General features: G+C 39.6%; 1 protein-coding gene across 1 annotated transcript in view; it reads left to right on the top strand.

Annotated features, from left to right (window-relative positions):
* Positions 1-11909: 11909 nt before the first annotated feature.
* PDGFD (platelet derived growth factor D) overlaps positions 11910-26316 on the top strand; it is a 62382-nt gene continuing 47975 nt past the window's right edge. Inside the window, exons 1-4 of the mRNA XM_026856544.1 lie at positions 11910-11936; positions 12657-12714; positions 15435-15639; positions 19658-19838. Coding sequence (XP_026712345.1) covers positions 11910-11936; positions 12657-12714; positions 15435-15639; positions 19658-19838 — 471 coding nt within the window. The remainder of the gene's footprint in view (positions 11937-12656; positions 12715-15434; positions 15640-19657; positions 19839-26316) is intronic.

Below are 26316 nucleotides of genomic sequence, written 5' to 3'. Positions count from 1 at the left end.
TGCCTCTTGCTCCTTTAGTTTCTGAGAGAAAATACAGCCTTCAGGCTTCCTCATAATCAGCCATGCATTACGTTCTGGTAGAAAGTTGTCCTCTGCAAACTTTTTCCTTCTCTAAGTTGGTCCAGCTTGTGAGTGCTTGTCTTTTTGGGGGAGAAAAAAAATAATCCCAACATCTATGCTGTACATTCTCAAAATCTCCAATTTTGAAAAAAAATCTCCAATTCTTTAATTTCTCTTTTCATTGTTTTATCTTGTTTCAAGCCTGCAGTTCACTTGACTTTTTGTCCTTTAATATTCCCTTTAACAAAGTGCTGTTGCCAATGTACTTTCTTGGCACCAGCTTGTCCAAGCTTTTTCCTGAGATGACTCCTTATGCCCTTGGATTTCTTGACTAATTGTTATAGTACACAAAGATTGATAATCCTGCATCTTGACTTGAACAGCAACCTGTATTTGGAGAATGTGAAGAACTCAGCACATATCTAATTTATTCTTAGGCTTTTAATGACTAGTTGGCATTTCTTTCAGGACTTGCTCCTTAAAAGCAATCTTTTTATGGACATATGGAGATATTGAGATGATTCAAGGAAGGGAGGAAAAAAAAGCATCCAAGTCAAATACTGTGCTCAGGAATCTGCTATTGAAAAGACTTAGGTGAATTTTAAATTAAGAGCCTGAAACAATGTACATGTTTATGTCAGTAACACAGTGTTAAAGAGATTACATTAGTTTTATAAAATTCACAAATTATATAGGATTTGATAATTTTATAAACTGTAACCTTTACATTTTAATGTCAGACTCTTCAACATCTGCATTCTAGCTCTGTATGAAGTAATGGAAATCTTATTCAAAAGGTGTGATCGGGAAAGGAAAATACATAACAGGAATTATGTTGCCTGGGTGAAGGCATTGATCATCACATTCTGGTAAAGGGCTGAGTGTTTTCCTTTGCTCTCTGGTAATGGCAGGGAGCTCAGAGGTCTTGCTCCTACCAGCTGAAGAACAGCTGGCGTGCTTCTCAGCCCCTGCTCCAGGACCGTAAGGCAGACCAGCTCCATTTTAGTCATCTGAACAATACTGATTTGCAGCTGTTGATGAGCTGATGTTCTCTTGAGTCATGTGAGAGTACACATGGGTGAGACTTTTAAGGGTACCTTACAGATCCCAGAAAATTATAACCCCACTAAAAGTGTGAAAATTAGTGAATGAAATTAATGAATTTGGCTGAATGCAGCTATTTTTGTGACCAGAAGATAAATCATAAATAACAACAACAACAACAACAAAAAATGATCTATTGTCCTTTAGTATTTGTTTAGAAATACATGAAAAGTCAATGTTTTCCTTTGGATCAAACAATTCATCCCATGTTGATATAAATATATCCCCTCCCCAGTTCAACCTATAAATGAAAACCATCCATTATTTCTTCAACTGTAATTAATAGGTCAGAGAGGCACATCTTGAATTTTCCCTGATACCACTAAGAGCTGATTTAGTTCAATTTCTCATGAGTTCAGTGTATCACTGCACCGGGCATTTCCTGCTCCTCCTTCTTCTCAGATTCTGCATCCTGCTCTTAAGAGTTTTCTCTTCCCCTTTTCATGTGCTGCTCTGGTCAGATCCTCAGCTGGTGTAAATAGCTGTGATCACTAAAAGGAAGCTGCTGATTTACACAGGCAAATGATCTGGTTCCTGGTTGTCTTACTGCTTTATGAAAATGGTTTTGGCTAGCGATCTTTGTCAGTAAATGTCTGATCTGAGTTTATTAGCATCCTAATATGCCTCAGACAAGTGTTTTTTAAGGGTGTTTTCATTTTATTTCTTAGGAGAATTTTATGTTTATTCTTTCTTTATTACTTAAATGCTGCATTGAATAAATGAATTGTCCATTGAGATGGGTTTAGTGGAGCATTAGTTTCTTTCTTGACAGAATGGTTCTCTGCATCCATTAAAAAGTAGGAACAAAAAAGAAAGGCATTTTATTTAAAGTTTTATGTATGAAATAACCAATAAATGTGTATATGGGTAGACTTGAATTGGCAGGTGGGGGATTACTAGTCCCTTAATTAAAGTGAATGAATCAGGAAAACTCATGTCAAACTTTACTTTGCAACTGTGTACGAGGCAGGCTGTGACCTGCAGGTCTGCTGGGATTTCAGGTTTTCCTGTTGCTTTTTGGGAATGCCAACACCTTCTGCCAGTGCATGCCAGCACTGAACCTGCTGCACCTGGGCAGGCAAGGAGGGAGGGAGGGAGGAAGGGAGGACCACCTTCTCCTTGCCAAATATTTGCTCCACAAATCTTGGTAGTGTTTGCTCATGTCAGTGCGGATTTAAAAAGTATGTATGGACCTGTAATTTGGAGGGAGCATAAATGTGGGCAGCCTGTGCCATAGCTCTCCATCCTATCCATAGCCCATGATGCTCTCGGGGAGTGCAGTGAGGGCAACAGCTCTGAAACACTGCCCCACATCTTCACCACATCTGCACTGAAAGGGCAAGGACTGGGTTGGCAAATCCGGTGTGTGGGAAGGAGGTGGGGTGAAACGTCTGGGTGCATTTCCCCCAGTGCTCTTGCAACTTCCCTGAACTGGCATCTGCTCCCCTCCCACCATAGCCGAGACTAGCATGTCACTGGTCCTTGCAGCTGCCCAGCTTCAGCTGTGAGCCAAGAGAACAAATGGCTGAGCATGGAGCGAACCAGTGTTCATAACAGCTCATGAGGTTTACGATGTAGGAGGTTTGTTTTAGTAACAAATCAGAAGTGAAGGTGTGAGAAAAATGGAGCTGTTGTGAGATGAGGAGCACCCTGAGAATGCAAAAGAAACCCAAACCCCACCCTTACTTTAAATCGAGTATATAAATATAGAGGCCAGCAACTGATAAGGCAGTAGTGCAGAGCTGCCTACATAAAACACTACTTGCGCTACTCACAACTGATTTTAGTAACACACAGTGCAGCTGTTATTTACCAAAAATGTCAGTTATTTAATTATAGTTTATACTAGAAGGTATTCAAGGTCATAGGTCATAGTTGTGGTATTTTCTTAATTATTGTCTAAGCTATAAAAGAAATACAGAACATTTCACCCTAGGGAACCAAAAATGGTTGTTTCCATTCCATCTTGTTGAGTACTTTTGAGTGTCTGCTGTAAAGTAGGACTTCTGAAGTCTCTAAATCAAGAAAGGTTTAAGATTTTATCCTTTGATGGACTATTCTTCCTTCGTTTCCATAGAAAAGACTGAGATAAACTCAGCAAGAATGACTGAAGCAGGTTGGAAGTGTAAACAAACAATGAAAAAAAGATGACTCTGGATTTCTTTCTGACAAATAGAAACCAGAAAAATACAGTTTTGACACCAAATTTGTCATGAATCCTGTTTTCGTATCTGTTTTGCCAAGCTGAATTTTTTGCTTTTCTTTCTTGTGTCAAACACATGAACTTTAATATTTTTCCTCTTTTGGGCAAGGGTTCAACCTGGCAAGAGTGAAGTGGCTTGTAACTGTTACTTTCTGATCTTTAAATGCAGTAAAGGGACATTTATTCTTCATATTTTCTGGAAACTGACCAAAGCACAGTTTTAGGCAGTGCTATGGTGAATTTATTTTTCTTTTCTTGGTTACATACCTTAGAATATCTGGCTCAAGGTTGCTGAAGCTAATAAAAAAACCCCTGGCATCATATTTTCTGTTCTTGCTATAAGTGGAGGTGGACTGATGCTAAGTTTTTTGTCTTACTGGACTATAATTCTAGATGCCATAAAAATATGCAGAGCTAACTGAGTAGAAAGTCACTTATTTGGGTAGTCCAAAGAGTGTCAAGGTAGCCTTCTGCATTTCAAGCATTAGTGTGGAAAAACGTTTTCCTAGGAAACAGTGCAGTATGTCTCTGTCTCCAATCAATAGCTCTGATGCAGGGTGTTCACAATATGAAATGATGTGAGAATGCTGTGTTTATTGGACTTTCTCACCCTTTTTATCTCAGTCACATAAGCCTCTTATCAGGCTCCTCTCCAGCCAAACAGCTGCTCAGAGCTTCCTTAAGTTGTCCACACACAGCTGTGCCTTTCTAGTGAACAGGACCTCAGCGTGTGACTTCCATCTAGATATGCAACATCAATACCATCACAGAGCAGGGGTGAGACAGCAGTGAAATAGCCCCCTTTGACTTTTGGGTTGACAGCGCTTAGGGGTATGGTGTAGTTGAGAACGGTCAGTGTTAGGGTAATGGTTGGACTGGAAGATCTTCAGGGTCTTCTCTGACCTAGATGATTCTGTGATTCTGTGACTTCCGCAGACAACACAGATGGAGGGTGGACCTTCTCAGCATAGGGCTGTCTGCAGGCTTCAAGCCTTGGTCTCCATATACTGGATCCCACATACTCACAGGCACCTACTCCTGTCATGCCTGAGCCAAGCGTCAAAGTCCAGCCACATGCATACCACCACTGTGTGCTTCTCTGGTTTTTGGTATGCAGTCTAGGTCAGGTAAGTCACAGCCTGAGATTTCTCCCTTAAATCTCCTGCCCTGACACCTACAGACATTTCTCCACAGCATTAGGGCTTTCAGCAAAGTCGGATCAAACTGAATTTGATTGGTTCACCATGTTTCTGTGGAAGCTTTAAGGTGAGGGGGTGCTGATGCTGTCTGCTAGTTAATGGTATGTTGTCTCACGTGTCTTCTGAAAGCTGGAGGAGTGAAATGTGCTTCGTGTTCCTGCTGGCAAGATCTAGAGCCAAAGCTGGATGAATTTATCACTGTAACTGCTCAATTCTTCTTCTGTCAAATATTTCACTGAATCCACAGTCAAAGGACAACTTTGAAGTTTGGCTTTGCCTCCAGTGTGATTACGCAGGGGACTCCAGCTTTCCGTTTAAAAGTGAGAGTTCATTGAAGGCCCATGAAAGTGAAGGATTATTTAATTCTTGATTTGCCAATGGTATACTCAGTCCTATTCAGAACATGAAGATATATAATGTCAGCTCCCCATGGGGTAGTAGCAGCGTCCTGAATATCATTTCCTCCATGCAAATTTCAGTGTGTTTTCACCTGCTCATGCAGTATCTGTTGTGGCTCTAACTTAACAAACATATGAGTAGGGAAACATATTACAATGCTTTGGGAACATGTGCAGCAGAAGGTCCCAGTCCTGCTCTGATAACACATTTTTCAGCTGGAAGAGTGTGAGGTGGAATTTATTTAATGGGTGAAATGAAAACCTTTCATTTTCTTTCACCTTTCACCTTCAGGAAGGAAACCTATGTGCATATTTTAATTTTATTGCAATCCAATTTGCTAGAAAATGAGAAAACAAACCTACTGAATTAAAAAAAAAAATTATTCTTTGTAGTTTTCCCTTCCCATTTAGGGAGCATCTGGGTTAAGAACAAAACCTAGTTTTCTAAGGGCATTTCCCAGTAAGGGCTTTGGAAATCTGGAGAGATATTTCTTTGTCCCATCACTGATTTGCTGAATGATATAAATAATGTTTCTCCAGACTTTCTAGTTCTTCTATCCTTAATCTCGAGAATTGTAAACTTTTCCGAGGAGAAGTCGTCTCTCACTTTGTGTCCATAGTGCATAACACAACACTGATCAGAATCTCCAACCACCACAAAATTTACAATAAACATGTTGGGTTCACATAAACAGGAGCAAAACCAATGAGATATCCAATGTTAAACAGAGAACTGTAATGCAATAGTCTTCTGACATGGATTTACCTTTATCTATGTGTGTCTTTACACTGCTTTTTTTACTTTATTAAAAAAAAAAAAACAAACCAAAACATTACCTTACACTTTATGTTGCCCCTCCAGCGTTGGGCACTACAGTGATGAAACGATAAGAGAACGAAGTTTTGCACTAGATGGCTCAACTCATGTAATAAGTATCACTAAGTACCACTGGTAAATTCCACAGTTGAACTAAAAATGACATGATTCTCATTACCTGACATCCTTACCCTCCCTGCAGAGCTGTGACCAGCCAGTCACACACGAAGCCCTGTGCCGCTGGGGCTGAGGGTGGGTGGGATGGCTGCAGCAGGGACTGCATGGGGCAGCAGGATGAGTTGAGCCTGAATGGTGTCTTAGCTCCACAACTTCTTAGGCTCTTCTTTTTTTGTCAAACACCCACACACAGCTTAGAAGGAATGTTTCCCATCACTTCCTCTTGGTAACCAGCCAAACAGCTGCTTTTCCAGAAAGGACTTGGGAAGCTGTGATGTGTAAATCAAGCCTTTGGAGCCAACTCCACTTCCAATTCTGGTTTCAGCTTACAGTGATCACGATGTGGCTGTGTTGGCGTGAGAGATTGTTGCTGCATGTGGCACAGCATCTCTTGAGCCTGTGGGTTCTGCTGATGTACACCAGCGTCATCTTCCCAGCCACTGGTACCTATATATTGGCAGTGAATGAACTCTTCTGCCCTTTCGCCACATATAGTTTCATTCTTTGGTGCAGGACTAAGGAAATCTCTAGATGATCCTTTGGTGCAAGATCATAACAATAAAAGAAGGCCACAGCCAGGAATTTTATGAATGTGCCTGGAAACTTTGTTAAATTGCAGTATCTATCCACATGACAGCTCTGCAGCGTTCTAATGCCAAACCTTCAGAGAAAATTCTAAGCACTTACAGGAAAGATCCTCTGCACTTAAAGTACTCAGTATTTTCAGTATGTACAACTTGAAATGTTTTCCAGAACTGGGGAAATATTTCTCAGCACAGGGGTTTTATCTAAATGATGGAAATCCATCCCTGTGGCCCTACTTATGTTCTGCCTCCATGCTGGAAAAGATCTCAATGTCTACTGCCCTCTTTACCCCAGTACGGTGGTTTCCAAAAGAAAACTAGGGCATGGGGACTAAAAGGGAGATGTGGTGTGCTCTGAATTAAACTGTCAAAGACCCAGGATGGTATGCCCTGGAGTAGATAGTAGAAAAGCTGCTAGATCTTTACTTTGTGGCTAAGTCTTGGGTTCTGGTCCATGCTCCAAGAACTGCTTCTGCGTTTTGCCTCTAACCATTGCTTGGAAGTTGGAGAACCCATCTTTGAAGCAGCATCCAGGATCCATTCATCCCTTGAGTGGAGACAGAAGTTGTCTGAATTCTCTCAAGCAAATAGATGAATAACAACACAGGCTCCTATTTCCTTGGAAGAGATTTAGCTCTTAGGCTACTACATAAAAAGGAAAGGACTACCATCTAATCCTATTTCAATATAGTAAGATCTGCCTATGTTGGGTTTTTTTTTTTAAAAAAAAAAAGATCTAGGTAACTTTAAGGTACTTAGAACTTTAACACACCTGCCTTAAAGGGACTGAAATATCCCCACAAGTTTTTATCTTTGTACAATCAGTTGATATACGGACCCTAAGAGACCAAAAGCATGCCCATGGCAGACTCAGTCCAAGGAAACGTTGTCTGCTAGAATACTGTTGCCAGACTTTCCATTATAAAAAAGTGACCTTTCACTCCCTTACAGAGATTTCAGATTTTCACTACTGACATAGAGGGTAAGGAAACTTACATTAAAAAAGAAAATTGCCTTGATTTGTCTTTTGAAACCGCTTCTCCTTTTATTGCCTAATGTTCTAACGTACAACCTTCCACTCAGTAATTGCTTGTCTATCTGCTATGATACGTTTAACAGGAGAAGCCTTTCCCCATTTGACTGGATTTTCTCTTTCCTTTTATCGACATTTTTCTTTCTTTAAGGAAATGCCACATCTTAGTGAGTCTTAGGAGTGCTTGACAGAAACAGTTTCTAAAACATCTTAAAACAAATTATCTTTTAAGTCTTGAGCCATGCCAAATTTCTGAGGCAAAAAGTCCTTTCTTGAACATAAAAATTTGAAAAATAATGAAAGCAAAATGAAAAAAAGAGTATATTGTCATTACACCACAAAGCTTCCCACAAAGATCTGCTTACTTGAAGCTACTGCCTAAACAGAAAAATTGTGAGTGCCTAAGTACACAATGCTCTAGTTCTTTGCAAAAGTGTGCGAGACGAAGTCTGGTATTCATATTCATGCTTAATAGCAATTGTGTCTATAACTGGCATCATCTTGTCTGAGGCACTACACAAGTCTGTTTTATACCATCCTTCTCATGGAGGTGTCAGCCCTCACTGCTGCTTCAGTTATCAGGTTTCCCTTAAGCTCTTTGCAGCATCAGGAGAGTCATTTCCCTCTTTATTTTTTCTCACAATTTCTCAAGGTTTTATGTATTTTTATTCTCATGATCATGGGGTTGTTTTCATTAGTCTTACTCAACATCATTAAAGCTACACATTCTTGATATACACATTTTCCTTTTTCATACTTAATTATGGAATCCCAAGAGAATAATATATTCAGTTTGCTGTTGGTTTAAGAGTCCAACAGAGATATGCATTGCAACACTACTGCCAATGAAAGAACAGCAGTTAACAAAGTTTTTTATATGAGTCTAACATATGTTACTTTTCTATAGACACATTTGCTGTCATATAAGACATTCAGCATGTTCTTTTAGTAGAACAATATCTCTATCAAGAAGTCAAATAAAAGTAAGTAATACAAGTCACTGCAAAAAGGAAATATTGCAGAGTTTGATATCCCCATAAAAATAAGGATATTTTTTCTCAGTATTCATCTGTGGAAGTTTGAGGAAGGCACCTACCAAAGACCACAAAGAAGAGTCACAACCTTCATCCCACCAAAATGCAGTCCAGACCATTCTTTATTTTGGGACTGTTTCTTTAGTGCCACATTAAAAATGCATTTATGATGATGACCATTCCACAATACAAATAATATTATTAAATGCAAATAAAATAATTCTTATTATAATATAACAGGCTGTCTCTATAAATTATATGCCTGGACTTCCTTATCAATTGCCCGCTTAACATTCTCATGAGTGGTCTTTGCTGAGGTCTTGTTCAACCATAGATTGGCTAGGTAATGCCAAGACTCATGAGGTTGCTTTGCATAGAAGCACAGGCGGACTATTCACCATTCTGTTCTAAAATGGTCGATGGCTCTGAATTGAATTTTAGACAGCTGGGATTTTTTTTATTTTTTGATACCTTCTGTACTGGTATTCTACACTGGCTAATTTTTCTTCTTTCAACTACAGCTCAGTTTTTCATTTCTTTGATATATCCTATGCAGACATAAAACATCTTCTAGCTAAGATCTCCACATGGCTCAGGGACTCAGAGAGAGCTGAGTGAGTGCACGTGAGGTCTGAATGTGGATAAACATGCACACAGCATCTTTTGATATTGCTTCAATGACAGAAAGGGTCATGTTTTGGATGTGAACTCTGATGATGCCCAAAGTATCTTTCATGCTCCTGATAAAAAGAAAGGGCCTGTTGATAAGAGAAGGAGCAGGTACCTGGAGCTGCTTCTTTGAAGTTAGTGGCAAGCCAACCAAACTAAGAGTCTTTCATCAACTCCAGTGGGGTTTAAGTCCACTTCTTAATAGCTTGGTTGATGGGTGGCTTGGAACACATAGGGTGGTGTTAGAATGCTGCTCTTTTATTTGGGTCTTGATCCAGCAAATTCCTTAAGTATAAGCTTAACTATAAGGTGGCCTGTGGTCTCCTTGAAATAAACAGGACTATTGAAGTTCTGTAAAGCAGAAAGCAGCCTGAAATAATGCTTTGGACTGGATCCACTGGCCGAGTATAAAACTTTTTCATATTCATCTTTATACCAGAATGACTGTTTTCTCAGCTTAGTGATTCCATAAGAGATAATTTAGAATTTTTAGCCTGGCCAGGGTTGTGCTATTCCTGTTTCATTACTGGAGATCCCAACACTTTCTCTTCCTTAGTCTGCCTTCTTGGAGAACTGCTGGTGAATCATGGTGGGGAGAGGGTATGTTAGGCTTCTGTCTTTAAAAGGACAGATGTCTAAGACAATTACTAACATAGTATTATTTTCTTCATTAGACAGCAGAAATGTGGTGTTGTGTTCACTGACTAGGATTCATGTTATTGTTTATGTTCACTGAAAAAAAAAACCAACAAAGTAAATAATTTTATAGGTTTATATCTTCCTTACAAGCTGTGATCAGCTATGGAACACACCATTTTGACCATGAACTCTGTCATCATTTCCTCTGATTTATGAAGAACCTTATGTATAACAAGTAAAGTTTCTCCATATAGGAGAAGGGTAGAAGAATTAAAACAAAAAACAAAAAAACAAAACAAAAAAAACCAAAAAAACAACAAAAAAAAAAAAAAAAAAAAAAAAAAAGTATCTGAACAGTCTGCCATAAATACAGCTTGCTTGGCATGCCTGTCCTCGAGATGAACTAATTTGTGGCCTGGATTCAAATATGTTTTACTGTTCTTTGCTTCTCCCTCTCTGGATTCAGCTATTTAGATCAGGCTAATTTTCAACTGAAGGAACTGAAGAGCTATTATTCTTCCCGAAGTTTATCTCATTTGTTTAAAAACTGGTGGCAAACCATTGACCACTGTATTTGTTTCAAAGAGAGTAGCTGTGGGGGAGGAGGGTTATATCTGGAAAACTCCCACATGCAAACTCCCAAGGTCCTTTCCTGAAATAAATAGTTTCACAAGTGGTAAAACAAACTTCATATGGTTTCCAGCAGCTCTCTCCTCAGCTGTGGCAAAGGATGAACTCATCAAGTTACATTCCATGGGATCTAAGAGGGTATATTTCTTGTTCTAAAACATGTCATAATATGGTGTCTTTTCAGCCTCTACCACTATATCAAAGTTGTTGAGGTTGGCCAACCACTTCTACAAGGGGAAGAAAAACAGAAGCAAACATATAGACAGGACACCACCTTAGGAAATGTGGCTAAAATTTCAGAAACCTTAAAAAAGTGGAACCAAATATTCCGTAATATTGGTTAGATCCTTAGACAAGGTCATTCTCTGATTTATTCTTCTTTCTGAAGGGCTTGCCACTCACAGACTCTCCTTGCTCAATGGATATCCAAGAACAAATGTCAGATTATCTATTAGATAATTGCCTTTTTCTTTTTCTTATTTTTTTTAAATTTTTATTTTAGTGGAAGAATTGATTGTTAAATTATGATAATAAAAGCAAACTTATTTCTGTACTAGGTATGCCACGACTGGGAGTAGCTTTCACAAGAATGTGTCAATACATTGCTAAATCTTGAAAGGAAATCCAGGCATCCAGAGCAAATGCAGGATGAAATTTGTGTTTCTGAATTTTGCTGCTCATGCAGCACGGCATTAGGAGAACATGCTCTAGCTGGGAAGGAAAAACATTGGAAGTGCTAGGCACCCATGGTCGGGAAAGTCTTGAGACCAGCAGTTTCCTAAATATTGAGCTGAACTTCCCAGTTCCCCATTTGACACCCAGCTGCCCTCCATGCAGGGGGAGGAAGGCAAACACTTCTGAAAATGATGCTGCTTAGAGCACTTAAATGGGAGCTCCTCTAACTTGGACAGCTGGACTATCATGTGTATCATTATGTTTAAAATTAGTGGTTGGGAAAAAATGAAGATGAGAGATTAGTTCAGATAAATAAAATAGAGCAAGCTGCTTCCCAGTCAGTTCAGACTCTGCAGCAAATTGCCTCACTGTGAAGGATGTCTCCCAGCTTCCTTCCCACTCATCTTCCTTATAAAATAGTTTCCCTCCCCCAGTGAAAGGATGTCTTTGTATCTCCTGCCATCTAGAATATCCTCCTCCTGCGTATTGCTTAAATGGCCTTTTTGCCTTATGACTTAACACCCACTTTTATTCATTGTGAAGTGATTTTATATGCTTTTTAGTAAATGTGACAGGCAGTGTATTACCCACTGTCATCTTTTATTTACTTCTATAAAGCATTATGGAATACAGTTAGTATGTGACATTCAGGACACTGTATAATATTGCATTGTATTGCATTGCAGCATGGGACAGTTCAGTGCCTTGGAAGAGGTACTGCCTTTTCCTTTGCCTACATCTTTTCTCAAGGATTTTTTTCCTGACTTTCCCCATGGCCAGTGTCAGGTTTCCACAAGTTGCCCCAGTGTATCTGATGAGGACAATGCTTGTCTGCGTGGAAATGGTCTTGTCATTTTAGTCTCACACCTTAGTTGCTACAAGAAGTACAGGAGTTGCTCATATCTCCTCGAGCTGTTTCCCAGATACTTGATGATTTTTTTAGGGGCCTACCTCCAGAGACCAACTTTGGGTCGACTTTGTTCACAGGTTTATCTAATCCAGTTAACTCTGCAAAATCACAGTGAAAATTCCCATAGGAAACTAGTGCTTTTGGTTCCAGTCCTGACTACACCACTTCAGGTTGTAATTTAGTGTGTGGGAAGACAGGTGTAAAGGAATCAGGATGTTTGAGAGCTCCTGAAGAGTCTATTTCAGTGCTAGGTGAAGGCTCTGAGTAGCTTTGCATTTCATCCCATGTGAATTATAGGAACAGCAGCCATTCTCATCAGACATACTTTCTTTGTGGAAAATGCATATCTTCATACTGTAATATTTTTATACCCCCTATTTTACTATACTGAATATTGTCTCCCCATGCTTCTCTCCAGCCTTTCCTCTATAATGGCTTTATAGAATTGCCATGATAGAAATAACAAGTCATTGTGCTTTGATTTTTACTCTTTTTAATATGTGCAGCTTTATTTCTCCATTTAGCTGTTCAACTTGGATTCTGCAGAGCTGCACCAGCCGCTACATTTCAGCGCTGATGTTGGTCAGCTATGACTGACTTGCTGGCAGAGCACCTTGGTGTGTGGGATTCAGAGTTTTAAGTTAAATGAAAAGCCATGGCAGAGCCTATGTTCTTGGGGTACAAGAACACTGGTAACATACTTTCTCAGCTCGTGTGCTCAGTAGATTGCACAGGGGTTTTTTGTTTGGGTGTATATACATAAGCACATTTAAAAGATACTGTTCCAAGCACTCGAATCTCAGCAGTTAACAACTCCAGATTAAAGCCTGTACTAGGATTGGCTTGGCACAGGGAACCTTCCCTCAAAAACATCAACCACGTTGAACCACACAGTGAAATGAGTGCTGACAGTGGGAAAATGGCAAGGGTTTGCTGTCTAAGAAAGAAGAGCAAAGTACTCTCAGGTATAGGATGAGTTATGCCATGTTTTACTGCAGTAACTTTTGTTCTGACTTAAGGAATGGTTGGTTCATTCGAAAGTGCAGAATTTACTTTCATCAAAACTGGTTTATTTTTATCCCTTTTCTTGGACATTTTGGACATAGTCATGTGAAATATGTTGTCCTCTTGGGTGTACTGTTTTTTTTCAGAGTCCAAAGATCCTCAGCATTTCAGTAGGAGCTCAGTAGTGTTGGCTGGACATTTTGTTTCATTCCAGATTAAGGGAAAAAAACAGAGGTGTCTTTATTTTTCTTTTTTTCCAGAGAAAAAAATAGAATAAAATAAAATAAAATAGAAAACAACTTGAGTGCAGATGTTTCTGACAAATATTACAACAGAACTGATAGGTGGGTGGTCTTTATTTTCACTGAACTGTCACTTCTCCAATGCAAATTGGTCAAAATGGAATAGAACAAAACAAAACTAGCTCATTCTGCACTTTGTGAGCTATGGAGCCAGGGCTGTATTTGCTTAGAAAGGGTGGCTCAGGGTGTGAGAACATTTCATCTTGAATGAAAGCATCTTAGAAAGATGTAACAATAGATCTTTGGAGATAGTTTTTACAGGAAACCTAGAATTTTATCTTCTAAGTTTCAGGTTCTTTGGAAGCTAGAATTATTGACCTGTCAGAGGGGTACAATGAACTGTTGACACAGAACCATGCTTTGCTTACAGCTATGTGCAGGGAGGTATTTACAACCAGGAACCAGTGAAAAGCAACCTGAAATATAGATGTGCTTACCATGGAGTTTGTACCATTTCTCTGGTTTCCTGTCTTCCACAAGCATTTATGAAACAAATATATTTCTTTTATATAAAGAGCTTAGAAAGCTTCAAACATTAGATTTAATTTTAAGAGAGAAAACTTTGATCACTCTGTGTGATAGATGGCTGTGGCTCGTTGCTTATTTTGGCTTTGTATTTCCAGTGTTCATGGCGTGGCTTAGTGGGAGAAATATTCCCCCCATTTGCTTTTCCTCAGTAGGCAAATTCGGGAGAAGGCATCAGTTTTATATTTCTGTTGCTTATAGTGGAACTGGAGGTTGACTTGGCATTCAGCAGAGTACTGGAGTTGATGTCCAGTATCAGATTAGGACACGAGAGTCCAGGTGTTTACATGAAAGCAAGTGTCCAAGTTCCTATAAGTAGAGATTTGGTCAGTGCAGTTGGGTGACTGACTCAGTACCTGTCCGGGTGTAGCTCCCACGAGCTATGTTGGGAAAGCTTGCCCACACCCAAGTGGCTCCATCCACAAGACAGCACAGCTTCCACGGGACTTCTGGGGGCTGCTGGATGTGCTGCTGGACCTCCCTGTCCTTGTGGAGTCTAGGCAGGAAACCTGCCGTGATCTGTGTCTTGCCTTGGAGCCTTCTGGTCCTTGAAATTTACCACATTAAAGTTGTCAGTGCATGAAAAAATAGTTGCTTGCAGTTCTTTGACGCTGGGAGACAAATTCCAATATCAGTAACAGCTGGACAATGCAAATGCATGGTGAAACTTAGAACACATTTTGACTTTTAGAGAGCTGAGTCTTGCCACAGTTCCTGTTATCCTTGGAGCCAGGGATTCACAGCAGCTGAGGCTTTACCTTGGTATAAATAAACTTTAGGAACAATTGAGTATTTGCTCAGGCAGAAGTTGTGGAATTTTAAATAAGTAAAGACTTGGTTATTTGTCTTGAAGTTGCTGTTGGTGGGACAGTTTCAGACTTCAGTTACATTGGTGTAAGCATGGAGTAGCTATTTGTGTTAATGATCCACAGACAGCAAGCGATTCACACCATTAAAATAAAATCAAAATGTGACTTAACATATGCTTCGGGGAGGAAATATTTAAGCACAACAAATAGACTCAATTGCATGCACTTTTCTACAGTCTTTTATTGCTGTTTTTGTTCAAGCATCTCTCCCCAGAGCAACAAACTTGGGAACAGGGCTGTCTTACCTTTTCACATCACTCTGTCTCACTTCATTGTTCTCAGGCTTGCAGCTTTTATTAAAGTTTAAATTAAAACCAAAACAATAAGAATGAAATTATATAATCAATATCAATGTAAAAGTAATTATATATATTGTAAATAAAGAGTCTATATAACTGAGTACTGTTGTTCTTATTGTTTATAGGTGGTTGAATTAAGAGAAAATACCCTGTACTTCTTATTTCATAATAACTGCTTCTAGACCCAACTTTTTATAGACTTTAAATGCAAATAATTTGTGCTGTGTTATAAATTGTTGTGTTTTTTGCCTTCCTGTAACTGGAACAACATACTAATTTCTACAAGTTGTGACTACTAACAGAGAGCAATCACCTCACAGACTTGTACCGAAAAGAAGAGACCATCAGTGTGGCAGGGAATGGCTGCGTCCACAGTCCTCGCTTCCCCAGCAGTTACCCCAGGAACCTCCTGCTGACATGGCGACTCCACTCCCCAGAGAGCACCAGGATCCAGCTGGCTTTTGATAATCAGTTTGGACTGGAGGAGCCTGAAAATGATATCTGCAGGTGAGTGGCAAGTGAAAGTTTGTAAAGCACTCCTTAATACTACCTTCGAGCATAAAGATGTGACCACTGGCATGAGACTGTAAACCAAAACCTGGTATCTCTGGCTGGGTCTAGGATGTCCCTGCTTGGAGCACAGACCTCCAAGGTCCCTTGCAACCCAAATTGGTCTTTGAGTTTATAAATAAATTGAGCTGTCCTGGACTTCAAGCCGTTTTGTCAGGTTTTACTACTATCATATTTTAAACACAAGGCAGTTCTACACTCAAATCCGGCTACCTAATGACTCAGGTACTACTTCAATAGGATTTTGTTCTCTATCACCTCTATCATGTTTCATCACCTCAATCATGTTTCAGCCAGGCAAAAATCATCTTTTTTAGTAGGTGGAAGGTTCTGGAAGGTGTGAGTGAGTAGGTACATGTTTTATTGGGTGTGGGGAACAGATAAAAATGCATTGAAAAATGTAACTGTTCTTCAGTTATTTGTTTATCTTCATTGTTACCCTTCACTGTAAAAGTTTATTTTAAAACTTTTAAATAGAGGTCCACAAACATCAGTGTACTCTGCATACTGATATATCTAATAAAGTATACTCTACTATATCCCAGTTGCTTGGGTTTCCCTTTTTAAGCAAAAGTGACCATAAGCTCAGTTGATCTGGCTGATTAACCCAGGTGGATAAACTGCTTTGCATTAGGAGAACACAGAGGGGAATCTTGCCACCATTCACTAAAACAATATAAATCCGCAACGGTTTTTGTTCATATTTCTTTTATTCAGCTATCTGTTCTGCGGGAGAGATCAGGCTCAGGATTTCTGTGTGCTCAGAAAGGCAGAGTGCTGTGATGTCAAGTCCCAGCTTCCAGCTCTCTGCCTGATCATGTTGTTACTTACCCCTTATCTATGCAGAGAACTGAGTTGTTAGGATTTCTGCACACCCAGTCTCTGCTTATCTTATCTTCTTTGTCAATTAATTTGCATTTATAGAGTTTGGCAGCTCTGCAGGGTTTTACAGGGTGGATTTTTTTTTTTTTCTTGTTTTGCTTTGTTAATTTTCTGTGTTACCAATAGAGAGAACCATTTGTGGAAGTTTGCTTTCCATTTAGTAATAAAAGAATGCAGCCTGAAACTGGTTCTCCTTCCCTGTGCTTTGATGGTCTTGGCAGCTGCTGCTCTTTTCTGGTACTGTTGGTCCAAGATCAGCAGCAGAGTCAGTAACGACAGTTACCTCCTAGCACCACAAACGCTTTCCCAGATTGAGAGCCTAATGCATACAGAAGCAGCCTGTTAATATTTACATAGTGGATAAACTGTGGCTGACCTTAAAGCATGGCAACTTTGAAATGGAGGGCTAATTTACTGTGGAAAAAAAGGATGAAGTATTCTCTGTCAAAAGCCATTAAAGGTGGTGGCATGATGAGGGAAGTCAAGCTGTTACTGCCATTATGAGTTTGGGGACCATCTTGGAATACAATTCGCCTGCTTTTACCAGAGCAGCTAATTTAAGATGAAGAGAGAAGCAAAGACCTTCCATCATCCATAATGTCTATAGAAGCTGGAGAAATATCACATTCTTTTCTGCAATAAGGCTTTCCCTGGAGTTCCTGGAAGACGTGTATTTGTGTATTACTTCTAGAGTGAGTAAATTCTCGGGCAGACAGCTCGTGATGGCTTTAAGCCTGTTAAGTACTGTGTGCATAGTCAGACTTTTTGCTAATGCTCAATATGTTTTTCAAAACTAGGTCCTTTCTGCAACTTCAGTCCCTGACAATCACTGCAGTGGTGCTTTAGAAAGACACCAGGCATGTTTTAATTGAAATGAATGCTGAGAGCTGAGCATGTGCTTGAATGCTGTGCATATTGGAAAAGTAATTCAGGACCTCTGCACCTTACCTGCCTTTTGTACTTGCTTGTGACTTTACGCTTTTTTTTCCAGAAACTTCCTAGTGTTTTCATTCAATTTTTCATTAATGCTAATTATTGTAATTTGCATTCTATTAAGACTAAACTGATTGAAATTCATTCAGGCTGAGGAATGAGAAGTGTACTTTAGCTGAGCTGTTTCAGAAGGAGGGGAAATATTCAAGGTTGTACAGAATTTTCTAGAAGGGCCATTAGCATTTCCACAGGCACTTGATAAGAGATGATTCTGAAAAGCAATTAAATTACCCAGCCTCTGAGGCTCCTTGGATGCACAGAAACAACGGAGATTGCACCTAGTTTCGTGATTGTTGAAGCAAAGCCTCTGCTGTTGAAAGCAGAAGTGATCTCTGAAAGCCCATGGATTTGCCCCATTTTTGCTAACAGCTAGTCTGGCTCCTGGCCTCAAAAAGTGGGGAGAACGGTCAGGACAGCTTCCCTAAATTGTAAAGCCTACAAGGTTATCTTATGCTGAAAACTCTACAACCCCTTGTGTTACTGTAAGTGTTCACTAGCTGTTACACTGCCTGGAGGCAGTGGTGGGTGCTCATGCAGCAGCACAGAGCTCTGCCGAGTTCCATGTCCATCACCATGGGGGAGCAAAGGACAGTGAAGAGAGACGGAGACAAATTTACCTCTGTCTGGAACTAAACTTTGTTGTGTTACAAAAAATTTATGTTTCAGCAGAGTTTGGGCAGATTTAAGTGATTTGGTTGTGGCAAATCTGTTATTTTCTGTCCTGTGCAATTGGGGGTTGGTGTATATAAAAGCAGCAGTGCTGATATTCTCAAGCCACATAGTACTCGCATTTTTTTCATATGGTCTCTCAGCAGAAAAAGAAAAGCAGGTCTGTTATTTACAGAGCTATTCTGCTCCCACAAGTGGGCAGGGAGGTGGGTGCTTGGCCCACAGACCTGGGGGTGGGGAGGAACACATTACTAGTAAGAATCAGTTAACAGTCTTAAACTCCCTCTTTGGAGGGAGGACATGCTTTGATAATAAAACCTTTCCTGGTAAACACCTCCAAAGGTCTTTAAGGCTTAACTATACTGTGAGGATGGCAGTGCTTTCCATCTCACTGCCTGCACTCAACTTGTCCCTCTTGTCACCACCTCTTCCTTGCCGGCCACAATGTGCAGGGCCTAATTCTGTCTCTGCAGGTATCAAGTGCAGTTTTTCTCATAGATGTAGTGAGTTCAGGACTTTTTTCTCTGCCTTTTTTATTCTCCAGCTCAATAAATGATCAGTAAATGACCCAAGCAAGTGAACAGTCAGGCTGTGGCAGTGAGTGCTGTCATTGTGTCCTCTCATCCCTGGGGTTTAGTGTCTGCTGCTCCTGGCAGAGCACTCTTTGGGCTCAGGGCACCAGGACTGTGGCACAGGTGCCTGGCCAAGGTGTGATCTTGCACAGGGTAATATATGCTGTTGCTTTTCCCCTGGTGATAGCACCCACATAAACAGCAGAGTGGCATGCAGAGTGCCAGCCTGCCCTTTTCTGTGTGAAGGCTTGAATGAGTCTTTCCAAACCATCTACCAGGAGCACCATGCCACCTACAAAGAAAGTCCTAAAAAGCACCTTTCAGCAGCATCCACTGGCCTGTGTCCCTTTGCTACTGGCACAGCGGCAGCCTGGCTCCAGCCCTCCCACAGGCGCAGCAGGCAGGAGCTGGTGGCTGCTGCTGCAGGGACTTGGGGAACACCAGAAAGCGCACATCTGCTTGCATCTGCTCAGCTTGGGCAGCCTGCCTTAAATAATAAATAAAAATAAAACAATATTTTATGAGGTCTCTATTTATCCACCACATGAAATGCAATGTGTATGCTTACTGTGTACTAAGCACATGCAAGTGCCTCTCATTACTATTTTAATATGTCAGAAAATACTGTCATGTTCCAGAAGCCCAAAAATCAGCCATTTGATCACTCAGGCAGTAGCTTGCAGCTTAGTGTGTGCTACATGACCATGTCCACCATTTGTAATATTTAGTCTGATGTTTTGCAGTAGATAATGGGACAGTTGTCTTTGTGCTCCTGTCTATGTGCAACCATCTTCTGTAACCACAGTTAGCAAAAACTAATCCTTCACACTGGTTCGCAGGTATGACTTTGTGGAAGTGGAAGATGTATCAGAGACCAGCACAGTTATACGAGGACGGTGGTGTGGACACAAGGAGGTACCTCCAAGAATAACATCAAGAACAAATCAGATAAAGATAACCTTCAAATCCGATGACTACTTTGTGGCTAAACCTGGATTCAAGATCTGTTACTCCCTTGTGGTAAGTCACTTAGCTGTGTCATGGGTGAGAAACAGATGACAGTGTAAAAGAGCATTAGTACTTGAAGACTGGATGGCATAGCTAACTGCATTGGATCTAAACATAATTGATGGAAAGCATTTTCATTCCAGAAACTACATTAATACAGATCAAAGTATTTTTGACATCCTGTCATTAAGTATAAAGTCAAGGCCAGGCCACGATTTACACTAATAACATGTTTCCAAAGCACTAACACTTTCTATACTGAGGCTACACTGCTGGTGCCTTGATAGATGCTGCAGAAATAGCAAAGAAGTGTCTGCTCTATGAACTTATTTTTTATGTTATATGAGGTCAACTAAAGATACCTTTAGGGGTCACAGCTGTGATTCTGAGTTAGATGCAGAGTAGTTTATTCTACATGAGACAATGTGCTAAGGCTCAGTCTGTATTTTTAACCACGTGTAAACATGCTTTTTTGCATATACAGTGGCACTACTGTTTCACTGAGATGAAATCCTCCTCTTTTTTTTGTTTTGGTTTTGTCTTTAGAGAGCAGGAATGCTCATTGCTCTAAGTAGATTTTGATAGAAATATGTATTGCTTTGTATTGTCCTGATTAGTATTATAATGGTACAGTGTAGCTTGAAAGGGGCAGATTTTGCAAACACTCAGGAAATGGTAAGCATTAATTTATTATAATGTCATAATTTTATTTTCATATCCATCACACTTCTTATTCCCTTTTTATTCAGTCCACTGTTCTTTAACACAAAGCCTGGAATAGCAGTAATGTTAATGCTGCAGGAGAGATCCACTCTTTGAGTCATTTCACTTCAACCTTTCAGCTTTGCATGCATGTGTGCCTATGTATGCTAAAAAGAGTCCATAAACAGCACATTGACAAGACAACTCTAAGGCTATAAAGATTGTGCTCCCTTGCATTTAAATTGTTAGGCTTCTAGTGGAGTAAGGCATTGCACTGTGGGTAAATCCTGAGCTCTAATTTACTCTAATTTGAAGGTAATCTACTAAATCTAAAATTTAGGCAGAACAGTGTACAAAAGACCGCTGGGCATAAAAATGAGACAGTGAAGCAGCCTCTCTTTACACTACTCATATTTCAGTGCAACCACAAAAACTCTGCTGCATTTAGCAAGCTTTATTCCAGACCACGTACAGCTGTTAGTCTGATAGTATTAGGCTTTCTAAAAATGAATGTTATCACTCAAAACACAGGAATTTTTATACTAGAAATCTCAATAAAGGGTACTATATTTATCTACTTTAAAAACTATGAGTAAACACAAAATTTTACAGTCTAGCAAATCTTTTCAGAATACTCTCCAAGGTACCCTCTGAATGAAATACTATTTTATTTCTGAGAACTGTACAGGTGATTAGTGGCATTTACAAGATGATATGAGGGATGATATGTATTTAGCCAGTCTTCAGATTCCAAACCATCCAACCTAAAACTGCAGGATTAATATTCAGCAGTCAGCCCTTACTCAGTAGTCCCCACAGTCTCGTAGAGCTCCCTTCATAGATATGCTGAGCACTGCTGACCCCTGAAGGTTGAACTCATTGTGCGTTTCTAGGTGGCAAACCAGGGAGCATTAATGAAGTATGCAAAAACATATGGTATTTTGTATCAGATTAAATGAAAGACCTCTACATCTTTTTTTTTTTTCCTTTGTAACCTTCCTCAAGACAAGGCTACTTCTGGGGGCTTTCTTGGAAAATGGAGCACAAGATACATGCAAATATTTAACTCCCTTTTTCATCATACTTGGAGTTTGGATCTACATGGCAGTTGTTTATTTGTATACCAGATTCTGGTTGATAATTTTCCAGAGAAAACTGAAGCAAGCAATTTGGAGAGTTCACTGGAGTTTATTGATTAGCTGCATCTCCTGAGCGTGGTGCCAGAATGGCTGGGTGAATTTCTCCCTGTTACACATGCAGCCAGACAGCCTCACAGCTTTGCTCTCTGGCCTTCTCATTTATGAATCTTCAAGGAAGTCAGTTAAGTTCACTTCATTTGATGCAGATCAAGTTTTTACTTAGTTCAGCACTCTGCATGAGGCACAAATGAGGCACTGCAGAGCTTGGCAGAAACATACTTCATTATCTCCATGTACTTGTGTTTTTGCATTAACTTCACATTTCAGTACCATTTAGAGAAGCAAAAAGGGATTCTTTTTCTAAAGAAGACATAAATTAGACTTGTATCCATGAAAATCATGTTTGTCCTTGTAAAACAAGGCATGCAAAGTAATCACCCCATTTAAGAAGAAGGGGCTCAGTCAGTCAAGACACTGAAATTAGAATTCAGAGTCACTCTGGAAAATTAAGACTGAAAAAACCACAAGGATGATCTTTAACAGGACAAGGTTATAGTCATACAGATGTGTGGGAGTAATTAAATGTCCCAGTATAAGGTAAGGGACAATGGGCAAGGGAGCACTTCTGTGAAATAAAATCTGGCCATCTAAGCACAGCATTTAGCAACTTTTGCTTGCCAAGTCTGGTTCCCTCCATCTTGCTCCTCCTCTCCTTGCATCCTCTGCCTCTTGGCACCTTTGCCTCTGCTCTCACCTCTGTGGGTCTGAGGGACAAGGAAAGCTTGAGAGGGGCAGTGAGGGCGGCTTTGGAGGGCAGGGACAGATCCAGCGTGCTGCTGCCTGTTGCCTGTCCCCGATCTGCTCTTTCCCCATGGAGCTGTAGGACTTGCCAGGGTGGGAGCTCCAAGGTGGACAGGACTCCAGGAGCTTGTTAGTGATCTGAGTGTGCCCCACTGCTTATCCCAAGCTGAATAAGTCAGAAGTGTCCTAATATAGCTGGAAAAAGTCATCCCTACTCTGTGCTGTTGTGATGGTGCAGAAGTAGATAAGTATGCACAGCTGGTGGCTGGTGTCTACAGACACTTCACATTCAAAGCCCCCAGTTATAGCTGTGCAGTTTGTTGTCTTAGCCTGGGTTGGATACATAGAGAAATGTCTCCCTTGAAACTCTTTAAAAATTGTCTTTTCCTTCAAGCTTCACAGACCTAGATCAAAAATGGTCTGGAGCAAGCCCTGGACAGCTATTAGGCATAAGCCTCACTTAGCTGCAAATTTGTTTGAAATTCCTCCCTGCCATTACCCCTTAAAGTACTTATTTCTCTTTTTTTTTTTTTTCTTTGCTTTTCTTGATTGAGTTGCCTTAGAAACATTAATTTGCAGTATAGAAGGCACTGAGATATTCCAGTCTTTTTTTCCTCACATATTATATAATTTCCTACTCTAAGGACATAGTGCTTCACAACAAACACTGTAGAATATGTGATACAGAAGAAGATAAGTAATCTTAAATTACTTACACAGTTGCTAGAGGGCACTGTCATGAGAAAGCCCACTGAATCGCACACTTTAAAGTAGGTGATGCAAATATTTCACATTGCCACAAATGTACAATTCCATTCTGCCACTGCTTGCAGTGCAGTTACCTCAACTGAGGAATCCTGTGTGTAGCAAGTAAGTATTCAGTAATTACTGAAAATGCTGTGTCAGTTATTTTGAGATGCAGGAATGTAAATTAAGTTACACTGTTACACATGGAAATAATCTTTGCTTGATTGAAGTAATTTTGTACAATCCCCTTTTTTCTTCTGAAGTGAAATTCTTCCGATGTCCTAATTCTGGAAGGGAATGTTAACAGGATTGGACCCCATGTTTTACAAGTATATTAGCGTGGACATTTACTAAAGTAATCTAGGAACCCATTCAGGAATGTGTTCCAACAATAGAGGTGAATGTTTTGAATTAAAATTCTCAATCCTGCATCTAATTTCATTTTAATGAGACAACTAGAAAATGTTGGATTCCATTTGATAATTAAAACCATTATTTTAAGTTTATTCTAAAAGGCACATACTTGTTATATAACAGTAAATTGTTATTGCCTTACTAATTTTTTTTTGTTGTTGTTAATCCTAAATGAAATACATATTTTGGAACTTTAACTAAAATTAATATTGGAAACAAGGGCTACAAAAAGGCTAGGAACATATGTATATGTATACGTACAAACATGCATATATATACAAATATGTAAGTTTAAAATATATATATTTACATATACATATTTTTACATATATACACATATGTTTGTGCTTTTATCATTCTTTTATTTATAATATAATTCATGACTAGGAAACATGGCATTAAGAGCAATCTTTACTTATTTGGGAATTGTAAACCAACAGTGGTGGAAATGTGGTGCCAAACAGGAGAACATAAGTGTATTTGTCCCACGATAAACTTCTGTGTCAAAATATGTATCAATGTGTTAGATCATGAGTAATTTAACTCAGTTAGAACATGAGTAATGTTTGAAAGGACATTTTTAAAATTAAGAAACCATAAAGAAATTAATGGAATGGAGTTGGGGGAGAACTTTGGGTTTTGATCCATCATGTGGAATTTTTCAGAGAAGTAGCTTTCTGCTAAACACCCAGTATATAGGTCACCATTTATATGATTAAAAAAAAAACCAAACAAACATGGGTCACAAAGTGGTGTAAGACACCGCAGTCTGTCTAATAAAATTTCAGTACTGACCAAAGTTAGTTCAGATATTAAAACTCTTTGATACTTGCCTGATAAGTTCACAAGAAATCACCAAAAATTCAAAGCACAATCAGAAAATGGTCAGAATAAGAACTTGATCCTGATACTTGTACTCACGGACAGTAACTCTGAATTAAGCAACTGGCTCTCTGTATTTTACCAAATTTGTTTGCACAAGTAGTGCAGCACCAGGCTGAAGGATCTTTAAAATAAGCCAATAAATCAACTCCCTTGTAAGAGTTAACATGATGACAAAAAGATTGAGCCACCAGTGTGAATACAGATTCATAAAGACCATAAAGGATGATTAATTCTTTATCACTGGCCACACAGCTGAATCTAGCCTGGAAGCTGCATGAGTCTTTGCTACCATGCTTCTGTTTTAGCTTGTCACTTCTTTCACAGAACAGACATTTCTTCTATGTCTCCAAGATAAAATATTCTGCTTGAAATCTCATGTGACAACAGGCATGGTAATGGTGCATGAATACCTTCCCTGCTTTTAGGTAATCCACAGAAAGAATCCCAGTAAATTGCTAGGGGTAGGAAAGGAGAGGAATGGGGTGGAGGGGAATGTCTTGGTTAATAAAGTGTTTGAACATGAAATAGATCTCATGATGAAGAAGCACGAACTTACACGTGGAAGCTTTATCAGTTGTTCTTCTGCTACTCTCTCTGATTTAAGTTTTGATTGCCTGTCTATGCTAGACAGCAAAGATTTTTTATGAATACAACTCGTGCAAAACTCTGTATCTATATGATGAAAGTTCTATTTTCTTAAGTTCTGGCAGAAAAGTTTTCTCTGTGTTTTGCTCAAGGCATACCATCGTCATAAAATTATCAGCCAGAGGTTCATCTTTCAGGAGAGAAGTAATTAAGTCCTTTCTAATTATATGAAACTTGTTCAAAATCTTTTAACATTCCTTCTCCAACTTTACATAAGTAGAGGATTTAAGAGATTATTTATGCACATTTCCTTTTTTTTTTTTTTTAAAACCTTGGAAGGTTTTATAATGTTTTAAAAAGCAACATAAAATTATTAAAAAGAGAGATTGTGCCTCAGTGCATCTGGAGATGTGGAGCATCTCAGAGTAGTCTTGTATGGGGTGGAGGAATCCTTTCCGTTTAATGAAGGTTCCTGTGAATCTAGCAAGTCTTAATCTGATGCTTAATTTACCTTACAGGACCTAACCTGTCCTTCGTCAGGGTTTGATGAAGAAAGGAAGGTAGTGTGGTAAACAAGTCAAGCAGTGTGGTAGGCAATGATGTTCCAATTTTCCCATGTACTCAGAGCAGAACAAAAGATAGTGAAGAATACAAAAGAAGCAAAACTGGGGGTCAGGTAGGAAACACCATACTGGGGTTGAGAAGGCATGGCTGGACAAGTGGTTTCACAGACATCGTTGGCCACTCCAGGGGCAGCCAAAATTCCTAATTAAAAGATTCATTCCAATATTTGCATCTAACCAACAGCTATTTCTCCCTCCAACATCCTATCACACCTTCCAAAACCCTAAACCTTTACTGCCTAAATCTCGCCCACCCCATCTCCTCTGGTGGAAAACTTTGCAGGTTTTTCAAGCCTGAGACCCACCAGCTGAAGGCACCATCTGAGTCAGAGGGAGGCTGGAGACTTCAGCCAAAGCTATGACCTGACCTATCCCCACACTTCAGTTTTCCCAGACTTCATCTACTCCCAGTTTTCCCTGGATTATGGTATAATATATTCCTTCTCTTGGCAGATCACTTCTAAAGGTTTGATGTTCCTTCCATGTTTACTCTTGTTGTCTCAGACACAAAGATTGGTCCCAATACTTCTACTATGCAACTCTGAACTTTAAATTTCAGTAGGAGTCTCCCTGTCTTGTGTCCTAATTTCTAAA

The sequence above is a fragment of the Athene cunicularia genome, assembly GCF_003259725.1.
Source record: "Athene cunicularia isolate RWA chromosome 1 unlocalized genomic scaffold, athCun1 chr1_part1, whole genome shotgun sequence".
NCBI classification, from domain to species: domain Eukaryota; kingdom Metazoa; phylum Chordata; class Aves; order Strigiformes; family Strigidae; genus Athene; species Athene cunicularia.
This window is presented reverse-complemented; position numbering and strand designations above follow the sequence as displayed.